General features: G+C 41.1%; 1 protein-coding gene across 6 annotated transcripts in view; it reads left to right on the forward strand.

The window, feature by feature from the left end:
• The window catches only part of CTNNA3 (catenin alpha 3), a 427746-nt gene that overhangs the window by 257387 nt on the left and 151450 nt on the right, over nucleotides 1-18909 (forward strand). For all 6 annotated transcript variants that reach the window (XM_053983470.1, XM_053983472.1, XM_053983468.1 and 3 more), the window contains one exon: nucleotides 18681-18773. In XM_053983470.1, the coding sequence (XP_053839445.1) occupies nucleotides 18681-18773 (93 nt within the window). The remainder of the gene's footprint in view (nucleotides 1-18680; nucleotides 18774-18909) is intronic.

Genomic DNA, 18909 nt, shown 5'->3' on the forward strand with positions numbered 1-18909 from the left:
TAGGCTAAATTGCTGCTACACTGGCTCGCTGCTCATACTGCAATGTAAGAAACAGACAGTATCCTCACAGGGCAGTGACCTTTGTAAATCGGCTTGAGCAGTGAGATCTCCTACACATCTCCCTTCTGAATTAGCTTCTGGAAGTTACAGGCCTTCCCTCAAAAATTGATTTAAGACATAGCAAAGTAATACAATTCAGGAGCATGGATATAAATCCAGTGAGGTACAAAACATCAGTGAGATGGAAAGACTGAACACCATACCAGCTCTGGGGCGATAATATTTCCAGACACCGTAGTAACTAAATGTCTTCTTTCTTGTGTACTTAGGTTTTCTCTCTGCTGAGTTTATTAACTGCTCTGTGCTCGTAGCCTGGAGATTCTGCCTGCTGTTAAAAGGTGCACAGGCTTGGGGTGTCAGCCACACTGCCCAGGAGCATCAGCTGGGGCTTTGTGGCCAGCACTAGTATTGGAAAATACAGACAGTGGCGAAGGATTTGAGATACCGTGGCTAACATCTTTGCACTGCCATGGCTGCACAATAATTGCACACACCAGCGTGTCTCAGTTTGAAATGTGAATAGGGTATTCAGGTATGTGGAGGAAGCAGAATAGTCCTAGTTGCATAGTTAAAAAAACCCCAAAACCACATTAAACTGCCCACTTTGGCTATGATATTGGACACTTCCCACATATGAAACGAACACTCAGCTGCTGAAGTATTTCGATGAGCACCAAGGGTCGCGTTAAACATTCTTCTGATGGAGGTTATTTTAGGCTGCAGTGCCTTACATTCCTCAAATACTGCATCAAATACTTCTAAGTCTGAATATCGATTATGTTACATTGAAAAAAGACCCCTAGAATATATTGCAGGATGAAAAAATAATTGGGTTAAGATTCTCTCTGTAGTCAAAGTCTTTGTTTGTGAGCCTTGGCTAAAAAAAATTCTTCAAAGATTTGGGTTTTTTTAGAAAATGTTTGTTATTAATGGGAATTCCATACTAAAATGCAGCAATTTTGAAAAAAAATATTTAAAAATGTGAAGATTAAGTACTTTCAGATTTGACACATTTAGGTTTTGCTTTGAAATACCTTTTAAATATTGCAATTAAATTACCAGTCTAGTTGTAATATTTGATTGTATGGAAACATTTTCAAAGTGTCTTCTAGGACATTTCAAAATTACCTCTGAATATAAACACCATTTTGAATTATGAAAATTAAGGCAAAATAATAATGAAAAGCTTTAAGGGACCCAGGAGTTCTTTCTAGTCCCCTCTAAGACACAGCTGTTTTTAGTGACTGCAGTGTTCTGGCCTGTGGTTCACTTCTACTAAAGACAAAAGCAAATTCTGCTGTTGAGATAACAAGTATACAACAGTGAACAAAAGCCAGGTAACAGGAAGACCTAAATGTCACATCTAGAGGAGGAGAAAAGCAGGCCCTGTGTACGTGGCAATTTCTTGTTTGGGGAAGCTGACAGACTGCTCTCCTGAGCTGATCCATCATGGGCATGTAATGCTTTCTGAGAGGAGGAGTGATAGGCTGGCTGAACTTGAGATTAAAAAAGGAATTTGATGGGAGCAGGGAAGAATGCTCTGATTATCTTTTCTTTTGGCACAGATGCAGATCTCCCACTGTGGTGTTTAAAGGTCAGCTATACCAAGCAGAGGCAGAGATTTAGCAGAAGCGGAGGCGCTGATGAAGTGAACTTTGTGCTCTCCAGCCCTTCTCTCAGTACATGAATACACCTTTGTCTCTTGATCTAATAATACTGACTTCAGATCTGCTGATACATAAATTTGACACTTCAGCCTGTGGCCTAATGCTTGCCAGTGTGTTTTTCAGTTCTGCCTGTATTGCAATATGATAGTGCTGGCTTCTGGGACTACAAACAAGGGACAGTAACAAACAGCACGTCTATTTAAGTGCATCAGTGTTGGGATGTGTTGATACAGAGCAGCAGAGGCGTGCAGGACACAGAGTGTTGCTCAAAAAACAAGTTTGCAAGTTAATGCAAAGATTTCCAGTGCAGAAAATGCACATCTATTGAAGGTGAATTCTCCTTAAGAGAGCATTAAAAAAAAAATAAGTTAAGAGCTGTAAAGGATAAAAAGCCTTGAGTTATAAAAATGCATATTGTTTCTATTTCTATAAGGAAGTTGAGGTTTTTTATATACACAGATTAAAATTATTTTTTGTTTAATGCTATTAGAATTGCAATGCCATTTTGGCAAACAGTATGGAAGAACTTACATACGGTAAAATGAAATGTTTTCAGCATTTGCAGTTCATTTGCAAAATGTTTGCAAAATGAGGACAGTGGAAATTATAGTAAGTATCTGGTAACCAGAAATAATATTGACAGAAAATGAATAAGCATGCTCAAGAAAAGTCTTCCTTTCTCCCAAAAGGCAAATCACAGCCACTGGCTCTTGAACTAAGCTGTCTATGTCTGCCTCCTGTAGAAAACAGCTCTGCCAAAAGTCAGTTTTAACATGGAATCTGCAAAATCTAACAGGTTGCTTATTATTTTCTATGTGAACAGTAAATATTTCTCTTTAAGTACAATAGGAAGACTCTCACACTTCAGTCTGTTTTATTGGCATGCATCTAAAAGATGATAGCTCTTCTTTGCCACCATGTCTGATTTTGTATGTAATTGCTACATCTTTCTATGTCAAATTTTAAATATAGTGACCCAGAAAATTGGGTTGAGAGCAACTTTCCATAGGTCTGGAAGATGCAACAAAAACATCCTAAACAAATCATCTCCCTTTTGCACTTTCCTGAGTGTACAACAGCTAACTTTCAAGCAGCCTGTGACAGTTGTTACTTTCACCTCTGAACATCCAGTACTTAAGGACTGCATTCTTTTACCTTACTCAGCTTTTACTTGGAGCTAAGGTCCATGGAAATAAAACTACTTGAACTCTGAAAACCAACAATCCCCCTGATTTGGTATCCAGTATTCACTTGCATCCTGTCAGATAGCAGCTTAATCTAAAATAGATTTAACAATCCTTTAATTTTGCCTTATCTATCAAAGTAGTGCATGTAGGAAGTCCTGTCAGTTGGAAGACTCTGATTTCTTTCTGCCACCTTCAAATACAATCGGGAATAGAGTATTCTCAGCACCACTCCTATTTCTATCAGTTTTAATCCCAGACTGGTAAACATCAAATAAACAGAACATTTTAATCCTCCATTGCCTCTTTTTAAATATTGATTTTACTGAGCTATTGAAAAACAAAACTACTTCTGACAATGGCAACACGTCAAAACTGCATGTGTAGAGGTCAAACTGACAGGTTACTGGAACATCTTTATTAACTTTCAGAATATCAGAGGAGAGAAGAATCTTTTATCATTCTCCTTTGGAGTATAATCAGAAGACAAGAAGCATGAATCCTGTTACTTGGAAGTTTTTAGTTTCAGGCTGTTCAGTGGTAAGGGTTTGCATCCCCAGGTGTAAGATCCAAGTCAAGGGCTTGTCAGTTTTTTGCTGTTGCTTTTGCTCTCACTATCCTTCTTTAACCCATAATACACTTTCAGTGGTATGATCATATATGTCAAAATAGCAGATGAAGACTGTAAGCTGTAGAATAGATCCTTGTATATATTTTTGTGGCACAGTTTGTCTGTTAGTCGTGTACAGAAGCTTGCACAGCAGCTGTCCTGAGGATACAGGGTCCCTTTGCACAATGGGATCTGCAGGCACAGAACTCCAGTGTGGCTTTGTGCTTCGGAGCGCATCGAACTGTGGAGCAGTTAGCACATGGAGATGTGGTTGCAGAACAGTGGTCAGCATTTTGGGAATAAAATGTATCTGCCAGCAGATTAGGATGCCATTTTTGTAAATAAGATAAGCTCTTTTAAGTGTGATCAATATTTAAAAATGGGAAGTGGATTTTCATTACATTACCATACTGATTAACCCTCCTCTCTTATGACACATCCTTTATTTTTTTTTTTACTCTCAGTTAGTAAGCTAATGCTCTGTTTCTGAGAGGAAAATCCCCTAATTTTAGTTTGCTAATTGTGCATCCTCAGTTTGTGTGATTGGGAATTCCCGTTCAGGCTCCCCTGGTTGCTGTGTGACTTTTTCACTTCCAGGAGAGACCTGTGTGCCACCTCTGGGCTCAGGCAGGGTTTGGTTAACAGCACACTGGGGACATGTGGGCAGGGGGTTCCTTCCTTGTAGCTTCTTCATTGTTCAGTTAAATCCAAAGACCTCCGTGGACCCATTTGAGTAACCTGACTGCTGACACTGCTAATTTTAGCAAGCCTGTGATTAGCAATACTGAACTAACCACAAAATAATAATAATAAAAAAAAAAAGGCACTACCTTATTTTCCTTAGAGATACTTGTTTTTCCTGCAGCTGTTTAAAACTCAAACTTTTGATGTCTGAAACACAGATGCAATGCTGATGAGCCCAAGAGTCATGTGTAAACCCCAGCTTTCCCATTTCAGTGAGTTTGCAGAGTCCCTCAGCAAACTGACCTGCTTGGCAGGAGGGTGTGAGGCTTCTGGGGGCAGTCTGCAAACCCTCTGCTGCCAGGTGTTGCTCGAGTTAGGTGGGTGTTTGCACAGAGCCTGCAACAGGTAAAGGTGGTTTACCTAAAGATGGTAATGGCATTTGAGGGAGAGGGTTGTGTGGAATTACTTCTAAAATTAAAGGCAGCCCAGGAATGATGCACAAAGTCTTTAAATGCAAAAAAAGAGTGTTATGTTCTAATAGAAGCAATCTGGCAATAGTAATGGAGAAGTGGCAGGCAGATGGAAGGAGGCCTTTAAAGCCAGTTAAATTGTTTCTGGACGTTTTGGAGCTGGTAGATGGATGCTTAATGGAGAGCTAATGTGGTCAAGACAATGAATTAAGAAAAGTAATTAAAAAAAAAATCGGTTAAAGTCAGGCATGTAGTTCTAGGTGTATGAAAGCTTTAAGACTTTGAACCTTGCTGTTTAGGGCCTCACAGAGTTCTAGCATTTTGCAGCGTTCTGAATTAATAATGCAAGTATTTTTGCATCTCTGTTAATTAATCAAATAAGATTCAACTTTCCTATTGCTGATTGAACTTCAGGTGATAAATGGTGACATTTTCATTAATCCTCTTAATCACAGCCTATATTGCATAAGTGTGAAGCAAGGGAACAAAAGATAAACAACCCACAGATTTATCAGAGTTTCTGTGTGTGAGGGGCATGTTTCAGCAGCTGGAAATGTCAGGCACCTCCAGCAGTGTGCTGGGAGTTATGGGAGCTCCAGGGGGAGTGGACTCCCCAGCAGGACACACTGGTAACATCTGTGACACTGTACTGAGAGCTGACACAAGTGCTTTGGCACTGACTTCTTGCCTCTTATTACCGCAGAAACGAGATTTAGAAGTTCTTCAGAGTATTAGAAACTGTGATAATTGTGATTCCATTATAGCCCCAGAAGTCTCATCATTTTGATACATTGATCTGTAATGAGCCAGTCAGCTGTAACAGAATAATTCCAAAGGTGCCAAAAAAAGCACTCATCATCTAAATATTAACATCATTTTACTAAAGCTTGTGCTCCTCAAGTACCAAACAAGTCTCTCTGTTATTTGTTAGGGTTTGCTGGCTTGTTTTTATTTTCTCCCCTTGGAGTATGAGTGCTGTGACAGTTGTTAAAGGAGGAGGTTTTACTCTTCATAGTTTTAAACTGAAAGAGGGTAGGTTTAGATTAAGTAGGAGAAAGAAATTCTTCCCTGGAGGGTGGTGATGCACTGGCACAGGCTGCCCAGAGAAGTTGCCCCATCCCTGGAAGTGCTCAAGACCAGGCTGGACAGGGCTTGGAGCAGCCTGGTTGGTGGGAGGTGTCCCTGCCCATGGCAGAGGGTGGATGATCCCTTTCAGCCCAAAGCATTCTGTGATTTATGAGTATTTTCCTGATGATTAGGCAACCATTTGGCTTGCTCAATTTAACTACTTATCTAGGAGTCTTTCTGGTTATTTTACCACTGGCAAATGGCTTTTGAACCAGTATTTTTCTGCCACTGCCTGCGTGATGCTTTTTACAAGACTGTACTTTATAATATGAATTTCTCAATACATTGAAATAACTGATAAACATCTTTGTTCTGAAATGCAGTTTGTACACAATACCTAGAGGAGCTATGTCATATCCTGTATTTGAGACAAGAAAGCAAAAAGTAGGGCAAATTCTTTTATAATACTGGAGTAACAGCATAAATGAAATTTAAAAAAAAAGAGTGGCTGGGGAAAACTAAATAAGGAAATTATCAGAAAACACTGTGGGAAGCCATGCACTAGAATTTCGGATTACAAGGAAGGCAAATGATCATTGTTTATCACGGAAGTTGGATATGTTTTTGTTTATGAGAGCTTGGCTGAGACAAAAGGAACATCCTGCTAGGTATTTCCCTTTGGTTTTAGTCATCTTCTGCAGAAGTTTTTTAAAAGAATCTGAACATCAAACTTGAGCAATGTGCAATAGTGTCAGTGTAGTTACTTCCCAGGAATTCACATGGCTCACATTTTAACATCATTGTATTAAATTGCTTCTTAATAACTGTTAGCCTAGTATTCTAAATACTGAGTTCATGACAAATTTCTAAAACCTTCCGAAAAACACAGGCTGCTCTTGCTAGGTGTAAGGAACCTTGCTAGGCTCAGCAGGACAGTACTCACGTGTGCAGTCATGCTTTCTCTCTATGAGCTGGCCTCAGTCACACTCTCACAGTTGAGGCAGTGAGGGGACAGAGGACAGAGATGTGCCATATCCCAGGAACATCTGTGATGGGAAGTTCAGATCAGTATACTCTGAGATTTAGCTTAATTAACCAGGAGTCATTTGTAGATTTAAATTCTAGACTTCCTTGCACAGAGATCCGTTTCCTTTGAACTGTGACTCCTGCATGTCTTTTTGTTGCTGTTGGACAGGTGCCTGCTGCGCGTGAGGATCGTTTCTCCTCAGGGCTTCGCTTTGCAGTGAATAACAGTCGATTCATTTGCCTCTTTTCAAGGCCAGTGTACTGCAAACAAGATAGAATCTCCTAGGAGTTTTTCAGTGAACTTAGTATGGTCACATTCCTGCAGTTTGAATTCTATGCACACGCTTTTGGGTGAGCCCACACTGATGCTTCAAACCACACTGCAATCTGCGGTTTGCAATCTGGACAATTTTCTGTGTGAGTTTGGGTTGCAAGGCTTGAACAGTTTTAAATGTTTTCTTTGTGATCAGTTTCACATTTCCTAGATCAGAGATCACACAGCAAAAATTAGTCGAGGTTTTCTTATAAAATGTTTTACGAAGCTTTAAGCTCTATTAACAGAAACAGAGACTTCACTACCACAGAAACATTTTATGTTAGCACAGCGTTCCATATAAACTACAGTAGCCATGAGCTTATGTCCAGCTCCACTGGCAATTGGAACTGGTTGTCTATGCACGCCTTTCATGGCACCATTTACAAAGAGGAGAATAAAAAACTAATAAACCTGAGAAAAATACTGATGCATTTTTAAGGGATTAAGGAAAGGTGAAAATGAATGAGAGGACTAATTACGTTTTTATAAGATATTTGAAATGTAGGCTATAGTGAGTGCATAGGAACATACTGTAATATGGTAATAAATAATGTAAGGCATAAGAGTGCACTGTGTGTGCCTGTGGCTGGGTGGGCACGGGCAGGTGGTGGCTCCTCGCAGTGTGGGGGGCAGAGATGTGTGAGATGGGACCCTGACACACACAGGGTCAGAGCTGTGAGCAGTGGGACCCTGACACACACACACACACACACACACACACACAGAGCTGTGAGCAATGGGACCCTGACACACACACACACACACAGAGCTGTGAGCAATGGGACCCTGACACACAAACACACACAGAGCTGTGAGCAATGGGACCCTGACACACACACACACACACAGAGCTGTGAGCAATGGGACCCTGACACACACACACACACACAGAGCTGTGAGCAATGGGACCCTGACACACACACACACACACACACACACACAGAGCTGTGAGCAATGGGACCCTGACACACACACACACACACACACAGAGCTGTGAGCAATGGGACCCTGACACACACACACACACACAGAGCTGTGAGCAATGGGACCCTGACACACAAACACACACAGAGCTGTGAGCAATGGGACCCTGACACACACAGGGTCAGAGCTGTGAGCAGTGGGACCCTGACACACACACACACACACACACACACACACACACACAGAGCTGTGAGCAATGGGACCCTGACACACACACACACACACAGAGCTGTGAGCAATGGGACCCTGACACACAAACACACACAGAGCTGTGAGCAATGGGACCCTGACACACACACACACACACACAGAGCTGTGAGCAATGGGACACACACACACACACACACACACACACACACACACACAGAGCTGTGAGCAATGGGACACACACACACACACACACAGAGCTGTGAGCAATGGGACACACACACACACACACACACACACACACACACAGAGCTGTGAGCAATGGGACACACACACACACACACACACAGAGCTGTGAGCAATGGGACACACACACACACACACACACACACACAGAGCTGTGAGCAATGGGACACACACACACACACACACAGAGCTGTGAGCAATGGGACACACACACACACACACACACACACACACAGAGCTGTGAGCAATGGGACACACACACACACACACACACACACACACAGAGCTGTGAGCAATGGGACACACACACACACACACACACAGAGCTGTGAGCAATGGGACACACACACACACACACACAGGGTCAGAGCTGTGAGCAATGGGACCCTGACACACACACACACACACACACACACACACACAGAGCTGTGAGCAATGGGACCCTGACACACACACACAGAGCTGTGAGCAATGGGACCCTGACACACACACACACACACACACAGAGCTGTGAGCAATGGGACCCTGACACACACACACACACACACACAGAGCTGTGAGCAGTGGGACACTGACACACACACACACACAGAGCTGTGAGCAATGGACCCTCTCACCCACACCCACACACCTGCATGCAGTAGGGCCCCCATTTTTACCTGCTCAGCGCCGTGCCCACCTCGCCCACTTCTGCGAGGTTTGGAGTGGGCAGCGAGTGCTGCCGTGGGCGGCTTTGGGTGCGCATCCCCACGTGAGTGAGTGCTGAAGGTGACCTGGCAGTGGAATCCCGCTGTCTATGCTGCTGGAATTCCACCATTTTGTCCATCGAATTCCACCTTTTTGGCCAGCAGAGTCCCGCTGTCCTGGCCGCTGGCGCTGAGGGGAAGCGGCACGGGCAGGGCGGGCGTCTAAAACCACCCAGAGCCGTGAGTTTTCTGCTTTATCGTCTACTTGGAGATGTTTTTTCTCTTTTGAAACAGGGGAGCTTTGGTGGCCTTGCTGCTTTAAGGACTAACTTTGTGCAGCATAAGTTCTAAAACAGCAATCTCTGAGGCAGCAACAGAAAACAGCATGTTCGGAGGTTTTTCCCTTGACTTGTAACATTTTCAGTGTCAGTTCTCGGAGACAAATTGGCATCCGTTGAGGTGAGGGGGTGTGGCTCAGCAGTGGTGAGGGACAGACAGCCCGGTGTGGGGTGGTGTTTGGGTCACTACTGGGGCTTAGTTTTTGCATGTTGTCCTTGAGTTTAAAGCTGTCTGGGGATGGACTGTTCCAGTAATCCTCTGTAATCCTCTGCTCATCACTTTTTCAAGTCCTGTTACTTGGAAGCAGAACAACAGTACACTAAAGGTCTTTTCCAAAGGTTGGAGGGAGCCACTTGGGTTTGTTATTGATACATATTGTAATATTGGCTTTTTGCAGATATTAAAATGGATTTTATATGTGTGATGTTAAAGTATCTTTGTTATAAAGATATAGTTTTTATTTCTGTTGTTAATTAAGCTTAGACATAGTAATGGAATAGCTATGCCTGTGTTATAATACCTGCTTGGATGGGATAACATCCAGTGAACACAGGATGAGGACACCTGTACAGATCTGCCACCGATCAGCATTCACTGTCTGAAGGCAGTGTGGGCCAGGGCCAAAACTGGAAGTGCTAAAGAGAAGGAGCCAAACTCCAGCCAGGAAACACGCACGCTCTGACAAGGCAGACCCAAGGAGAGGCCATGTAAAATAGTTCCTGGAAAATGTAATCTAGTTATGGATGTGCTTAAGGGGCTATGAATGAGCAACAGGCTGATGTAAGGGAAAAGGTATTCAAGGGGGATCCCCCCAGGTGACAGTGTGCTCTTGGCTGAGTGCCAGGATGCACCCAGCAGCAACAACCTTCGCTCTGTGGTCCTTGTCTTCTATTGCCCTTTATTAAACTTCTAAAATTTTCACAGGAGAGTGAACGTGTTTTTCACAGGTTGGAAAGAGATTCCAGGAGTACTGCAAGAGAGAATTAACTTCTTTAATAATAAGCTTTAGAGGTGGGATTGGTTTTCTTTCTAAAAAGCCACTACTTTAAAATAATTCTTTAAACACACATGATTTGTTCTTGTGTGAAGTGGGAGGGCTTGGTGGTTCTACACTACATAAGCTGCCTTAGGCTCTGACTTGCTTTCTTTAGTAAATTTCTTCTTTTAAATTGAGAGATGGACTTCTGCTTGCTCTGGGAAGGCTTTCAGAGTGCTGGGTTACAGATATTGCCACTGGCAGAATACTGAAAGATGGATGACCTTTACTTTTATTTTGTTCCCTATTTTGGTGGAATATTTGACTAACGAATAATAAGAAAACATATAAGGATGTATTCATGTGTATGTTTGAATCTTGCATGTGCTTTATAGACAAAAAAGACCTGAAATTTTGAGTATTCTGTTGACAGTTTATTGTATGTGTTGTATTTTCCTCTTTACTACTGCAGTGCAGGGAATGGAGGGTTTCATGCAGTTTTGAGAGCTGTTTGATCCATCTTGATCCTTACTGAGTTCCACTGGTGACAGACGTTGATCAAATCTTGCTACTGCCAGACAGGGGCAGTTCAATAACTTGTTTATCAGCACTTGTGTGGACCTCATTCCTTCAAGAGCTGTGTATTCTGGCAGGGACTTGTGATTACTCCTTCTCCTGGTTGTTTTAAGGAGCTGGCTAATTGTGCATGACTGGTGTCCTCTTGCTGCATGGGTAACTGCTGTCTGATTTACCATAGGCTGAGATAAGGAAAAGAGAAGGTTACGTGTTTACAGAATTGGAGCAGCCACTTTACCCTTTTGAAAACCCTGCTTTCTTCTGGCTTAATATACAGCATGCTTCTGGAAAGCCTCCTGCTACTAACACTCCAGTAAGTGGTGCTGAGGGGGAGTGTCATCAAGGAGTTCAGCTTTAGAGCTTTCACTTGCTGTTACCTTCAGCCTGTGGAAGGAGCTTTCTTCAGGGCTCAGAGGCCACTTCACAGTTACTGCAGTGGATTAAGGCTGGTGCTGGTGCAGATGGGACATTTTTTTGAAGAGTCATTTTTTTTGTGTCTCATCATTAGTGAGACACAGGTCACAACTACAGGCAGTTTTTGCTTTACTGGAGTCTTTGGCTAGCTTGCCAGTGCATGAATATAATGCAAATACAGTATTTGTTCTTGGATGTGCCTAGAGCTCAGAGTCTAGAGAGGGAATCCTTAACTGAATTCTTCAAATCTAACTGTGACCTAAAGCAGTGAGAGAGAGCTTAGTGGGGCTCTGCTTCAGGCCTGACACCTTTATTGAAAAGGAGATGGTTTCTGGAGTTTTAGAGGGCAGAATTCTCCCTTGCCCGTGTGCTGTGTTTGTCTCAAAGTGTGTGTATTACCTGTTTTCATTTCGGTTGGGGCCCAATTCATCAAGGCAATCTCTAGATGAACTTGTGTGAGATAACACTTGTCTGAGCACATGGAACTTGAAACAAAGCAGTTGCAGTTATGTAGTTAGGGAAAAAAAAAAAAAAAACAACCCTCCAGCAAAACTGAACAATCCAGTCAATGGGTATTTACAGATGCTTTATTAATTACACAGGCAGAACATTGGACGTGCTTGGTAGGAAACAGTTCAAGTTACATAATACTCTGAGGAGATTGAACCATCTTAACCAGGTGGTTGGTAACACCTGGAGGGGCAGTGATAAGCCTCAGGTGTAGCAACTTGAGCTAATTTTGTCAAATTTGCAGTGGGTTAGGCAGTAATGCAGTACTGCCTAATTCAGCTCCGCAGAAAATGGAAGGCGATGGAGACAGGTAAAATTAGGAGTAATGTGAAAGAAACCAAAAGGAGAGTGAGGAAACTTGCAGGTGTGTAGTCACCTACTGTAGTTTAATTAGCAGATTCAAGAGTCTTTTTGAAAGAGTGGAAGGTGGAAAGCTAAAGGAGGCAGGGAAAGCAGTGTAATACATGTTAAATGCATCTTTGAGTAGGGTTTGTAAGTTTTCTTCTCCACAAAAGTAAAAGCTAATAAAAGGTAAGAGTGTAACTTTTGACCTGAGGTATAACTATTTGACTTGATCTGGAAAGAAATCAAGTTTTATGGTAGAAAATGGATTGGAAAACAAGCAACATTGTGATATTACTTTATTGCTCACTGGAGGTAAGTTTTTAGTCTGCAGGAATGTGTTTTTTCACTATAAACAAATACTGTAGTCTATATAAGTTTTATTAAGCCCATAAAAATGCACATAGTAATCATAAATGCATATAAAAATGCAGCAATGACTGGAAGACATTCATACATCAGTGTAGCCTTTTCCTTGAAAAAGTATGGAGTCATTATTTAATGTTGACCTTTGTATTTTTTCATGGCTCTTTGTGGTATGAACAGTCATTTTCCTCAAAAGAGTTCTTAAGACTTCATGAATAAAGCTAGCAGTAGAAACTGAGAACACATAAAAAACCTATAGAAGATATTTCTGTCTACCACAAAATTAGAAGCAGAAAATACATCAGTACATTTTTTCATTTATGATTTGAAGAGAGCAGGCTAACAGTTATAATCACTTTACACGGAGTATATAATTTATATTGAAAGCTGTATTGACTGCTGTAATGCTGGAATTCAAATGTTATTCCTCAGCTCAGTGTTCAGTTGCTCTCCTACAAATGAAATACCATCTGAATTGTGATTATTCAGGATTAACCTCTACCTCAGTGGATTGATTACTGTGCTGGTTTTGTGTCCATTTGTGCATTGCCCTCCTTAGGCCTTTTTAACTCCCTGCCAGTGCCAGGGAGAATTCATATATATGTTGAAGTGACACTCTATCTGCTTAGTGTTCCTTAGAGGTGTGTTTAAGAAGAAGTTTTGCCTGGTTTTGTGGAAAACCAGGAAGTTTTTATGGTATTTACTATGTGTTAAAAAAAAGGAGGCAAAATCATAGGATCAGTACTTTAAACTTCCTAAAGACTTTATTTGAAATCTTGTGACACCCAAGTTCATTTTTTGTGAAATTTGAAGCTCGCTGGTTTTTATTTTGGTAATGCTTTCCCATTATGGTACTTAGAATTTCTGTAGGGTTATCAGTGGGAGGGATTGGGTTGTATCAGAGCATTCATCACACTAGGCTAAAAAAATCTCAAAGTACAGACTTTGGGCTTACCCTGCAGTGCAGTTAAGGACCTGGGTAACTTCAGGCTAGGCAGAGCTTTGGAAGATCCTTCCTCAGTGAAACAGTTTCTTGACAGAAGGTATTTAATTCAGAGAAGAACAGGAAATCTTCACCAAGAAGAGGAAACAGAAGCTTTCATGGAATTAACGACTTAGTTATCCTTAGTGATTTACAGTAAAAGTGCGTTGGGACTTTGGGGAAAATAATGAAAAGAAACGGAGCTGCTATTGGTGGAGCAAAAGGGATCGCATCTAGAGAGCGTGCTGCTTCATTCTGTACAATTTATAGAAGAAGAATTTAGCTAGTTAGCAGACAATCTGTTCCTGAGCAAATACTTATTTTTGGGAGTTAATGGAGTGAATTTGTCTGAAAAAAAATCCTTGGGGGTACTTTTAATTCTTGCTGTGCAGTGTGGACAATATATCAGCAAAGCTGCTCTCAGCTGCAAATGAAACAGGTGGTGAGGCAGTGCAGTGATTATTTACTCCTCTACTATTTAAAAATCTCACTTTTGCATTTGACTTTGCATTTTGTTCTCAAACTGGAGTTAAGTCTGAACCAGGATTCATTCCTGAACCACTGTATTGCATCTTTAAGTCATGGCTGGAAGGTCTCTCCCAAGGTTTTCTCTCACTTTCCAGCAGAATCAATGTAAGACCCCTCACGGGGAAGAGACAGTCTTTGCATGAGCTTTCACTTGCCCCGAGGCTCTTGAGGGACTGGGAACATGTTCCTTTTGTCTACAGAAAGGATGTTAGGTTATCTCTGTTGCTTTCAGCAATAGATGGCTTCAGGGAGTTGGCTGTTAGAAGTACCACACCTTTCTGGAAGTCCACTGGAAGTAATTAGTGGCTCTCCAGGGTGTTTTTGCCTAAGTGTGTCTTCTGTTTTGTGTTAATGCCCAGTGGAAAGCATTGGGAAATCTGAGGTTGAATGAAGCTTGAACCTTCATCTTCATTTAAAACCTTCATCCTCTGCTTGGGGATCTGCAGTGTGAATGCACTTCTGTGAGCATAGGCAAGGGAAAAAGCCTTCCACCCCAAGGAAGTTTGGACAGCAGAGTGGACTTGTTCATGGATAATGTATCTCTCATGGTCTTTAAGTGCATCTTTGCCTTTCAGTTGTTTGGTAAAGAGTAGGAACTGAAAAAATCCGGACACACGTTTCCAGTTGTGCTCTCTCCTAGATACACAAGTCCCATGTAATGTATAAACTGAGGAGAGCAATGTGATTTGTTGAATTATTTTTTAATTCAGATTTGTTGAATTATTTTTTAATTCAGATTTGTTACTATTTTTTAAACCAAGCGTATGTGCAATACACAAATCTTACTCTTCAGCAATTTCTAGCCTGAGAAGTTGTTGGGTCACCATATTCTGGAGAGAGGAACCCCCTCCCAAATACAGAAAGGCAAACCCTCACCCAATAGTAAAAGCACCAGTTAAAGTGCCTGTAAGAAGTTGTTCAATAACTGCAGGAATAAAAGAAATGTGCATTGGCATATCTTCTGTGTACAGGCAATGGGCATGAAAAAATGCACTCTTTGGTGCCTTCAGAATCTAAAAATCCATCCCGCTAATGAAATATTTTATCTACTGCCAGTGCTGCACTTACATGCTCAGTTCAAAGTCTTATTTTCCCACTGCACCTTAATTAGAGTATTAATTGATGTTGCTAAACCTCATCAAGGATGGTTTGTTCTCTGTTTGTTATGTTTTCAAGGAAAAGCTGTGCAACTGCTTTCTTAGTGTCTTAAAAATGTTTGGAGAAAATGATCATGATTTTTTTTTTTTGGCAGAGTTCTGATTTCAATCAGACCAGCCTACAAGAGAGCCTTTTATTTGTCCTGACAAACTTTGCTCTTCAGAAGGACAATTATTTTATGACTGAGAGCAATCTTGGATTTTCATTTTGCAGTTTTGTTTCTGAAGTTGCAGTGTACTTGGGTTTGAAGTCCCCTAGGGGAAGCTGTTTTCTTCCAGAGATTGCAAAAGAAATGTGATGTATTTGTGTAGTTTATACTGCTTAGGGGCGAGACTGTGGTGTAATGAAGATTTCTCAGATTGCAAAAGCCTTTCCAGATGTGTGATACGTGACAGTAAGGTCTTATCCGAGCCAGGGCTTGATTTTTCCTTATGGACTATAGACATTTACTATTGCTGAAACAGCTTGTCCTCCTTTTTAGCAACATTACAGCCTCAAAAGAGACTTCAGGTTCACACATGCCCTTCCTCCTGCTTGGAAAAATTAGACACAGGTGTTAGCCTCATTCCATGTGATTTATTTGAATTACTGTGTTTTGGATTTGTGTTAAGAAGATCTCTTCAGGAGCTGGCGAGGGAAGTACCAGTGGTGAGCATGCTGATGGCTGGGACCATGTTAATGACTTCCAGGGATCTGAATTGTCTTTGGGTGGGATAGCTGTGAGCCTCATCACCTACTGCTGAGACTGACTGCAAGCCCTCTTACTTATGCATAAGGTACATGGACAAGTGCTGCTTCAATGCCAGGAGAAGAAAATTCTACCCATTTTCTCATGGAAACAGAAGCCTTATTAACAGTGATCAAAATGAAAGGCAAAGGTCTTAGATTTGCTGCTGGCAGTGCACTGTAGTATGAACTCCGAATACACATCCAAAATACAACATGTGTTTATTCCAAAGTAGCCAATACTACTTTGTTTAACTTAATAGATATTTTTAAGACACCTTATATAAATATTACAAACCTCTATTTGCTGTTGTAAAATGGCCTAACATAAATTCCTGGTGCCATTGGCACCAGTTGGTTTCAAGTTCATTCTCATTCTTTGAACAGAGGATTGGAGTACATGATCTCTGGAAACCTTTCATCCTAATTTATTATTCTGTGACACAGTGTACATCAAGGGCTGTATTTGTACTGAAATGTTGGAGCCAGTGTAACTAGGAAACAGGATAAAAAGTTGCTGTAAACTGTCTGTATCTGCCTTGCTCATCAGGACCGGGACAAAACTGCTTAGAGCAGTAATGCTGGAATAAATAAACAATAAAAATGGATAAACAGGAGCTCCATATTGCACACGTTTGTAATGGATTCCAAGAAATGAAAGTAAAGTTTTTCTTGAAACTGCCAAATGAATTTGAAAAACCTGAGGAACCTTATGGTAAAGAGAAAAAAAAAAAAACAAAAACCTGCTGAGAATTTTTTGTTCTGGTGGAATGGCTGGCATTGCCTTTTTATTTTACCCTTGAAATGTTACTGCTTTAGACATAGAAGAGTTCTTTAAATCAATAATATTTGCACTGAGTCCTGTAGTGTGCTTCATTTTACACAGGTGGTGTAGGAACGAAGTGTGAGTGAACCCAGATTTCAATCAGGGATACACAAGCACCTCAGTGACTGGGGCAAAGGAATTAAAATACTGAAGCCAGTACGATTTAATTGTTGGGACCAGTAGTGAAAACTTCTGACCTGCACTCCAAAGAAAAACAACTGATTTTTTTTTTCTTTTTCTTGGAGGGGAGGGAATAGCATCTTTTAGGGTTGTATTGTGATGATATAAAGTGATCTGTGGGTAGTTTAAGCTGAAGAGTCAGGAAGGAAAGCATAGAATCAAACCCTTTTTTCACATACTGCATTAAAAAAACAACCTATGGCAGTTTACTTCAAATAAAAGAGAATACAGTGTCAGTGCATTGATGAAAACTGAATTTCTTCAGTCTTAACCAATTTTTTTTAATGTGGAAAAGGTGATACATCACATGGGTAGGGAAGCAGTGAATTGTATTGGAATACCAGGGAAAGTTGCACAAAGTACTTTTGTGTAGGCACAGGTGTACATGGAAGGCCCTGCATTCTAAATCTCACCCCCTTCAGAAAGTGTTTCTTAATCTCTTCTGAATTTTCAATAGGAAAAGTAATTTTTTTTGTCTATGTACTGACTAATGCCTTATAATTGCTTCTATCAATTAAGTAAGAATTGTAAAAGCCTTTGGTGTAGTAGATTATTCTTGAACTAGTAGTGGTGTCCTAAAATGTTGATAAAGGAAGATTTGCTTTATTTCATGGCAGCTGAACTGTAGAAGTTGTTGTCTGACTCCAAAACAACTCTGGCTGTCTGTGTTGGTATTTGCAGCACTGCAGAGGTCTGGCTCTCAGGCAGTTTTTGGTCTGCACTAACATCAGAGTGGTTGTAGGCAGCACAGCTACTTCAGGGAAGGCTGTGATGGTGTCGAGTGTGAGTACTTTACAGGAGGCCTCGATATTACTACAGCAGGACAAAAAGATCTACTGGATCCCAGTGTCCCAGCCTCGCTTGTGCCTTTGTCAAACCTGTCTCTTTCAGCCTGTTGATATTCATTTGCAGTGAGATGCTTTTTCCATCATCCATTTAAACTTGTGGAGCATTGTGGAAGAGATTTTTACTTCAAAGGAAGCTGTATCTCTGTGGTGTACGTTATAATAGAAGATAGATTTGTTCTTTCAAGTTTCAGATTTCAAGTTTCCATGTATGTTGTCACTGTTGGTTGCACTGTATATGCTGTATGATATGAGCATTTCAGTTGAAAACCATACCACTAACTAAAAGAACAATTTTTTTGATAGCTCAGGTCAGAAATTACTTTGTGTTGAATTCCAAGTCAAGATAAATGTTATTGGAGCTTTAAGGTCTTAAAAGTAAGTTTAAAAGAACAGTGTAAAAGCTGGTTATGGTTTGAAGGGCTCTGAAAAATTAAGGGGCAAAATCCCAGGCAATCAGCTGAAACCTTAGGCTCTTACTTTGAAATTTCCTCCTGTTTTCTAAACACCACTCTGCAGCTGTTACCTGCTGAGCCTAAATTGGGGTGAGGTGGTAAGATTTCTCATCACTGTCACCTCTTTCCACAGCTCTTTTTCCCTCCTGCAGTGTTTTCCTGTTCAAAAACATTCTTTGACAAAATATTTCTCCCCTCAAATGAAGGCTTTGTAGCAGAGATGTTTTTTGGCAGGTTTGAAGTCTGAGCAGGAATACTTGCTTACAGGGCTGATGGCTAATTTAAGTTTGTCTATTTATTTTATTTAAGGTTGCCAATCTTGCTTGTTCGTTGTCAACAAATGAAGATGGAACGAAAATTGTCCAAATGGCAGTGAATCACATCGAGACTTTGTGCCCACAGGTAGGACTTGCTCACTTCATTCCCACTGCAGTGCACTCACCCTACACTAGGGCGTGTCACTCAATGCAGATGTTTCCTTGTGTTCCTTTAGTCTGACTTCACGTTCCATTTACACAGCCCAGCGTGGCAAATGAAG

This window comes from Vidua macroura, chromosome 8, assembly GCF_024509145.1.
Source record: "Vidua macroura isolate BioBank_ID:100142 chromosome 8, ASM2450914v1, whole genome shotgun sequence".
Classification (NCBI taxonomy): domain Eukaryota; kingdom Metazoa; phylum Chordata; class Aves; order Passeriformes; family Viduidae; genus Vidua; species Vidua macroura.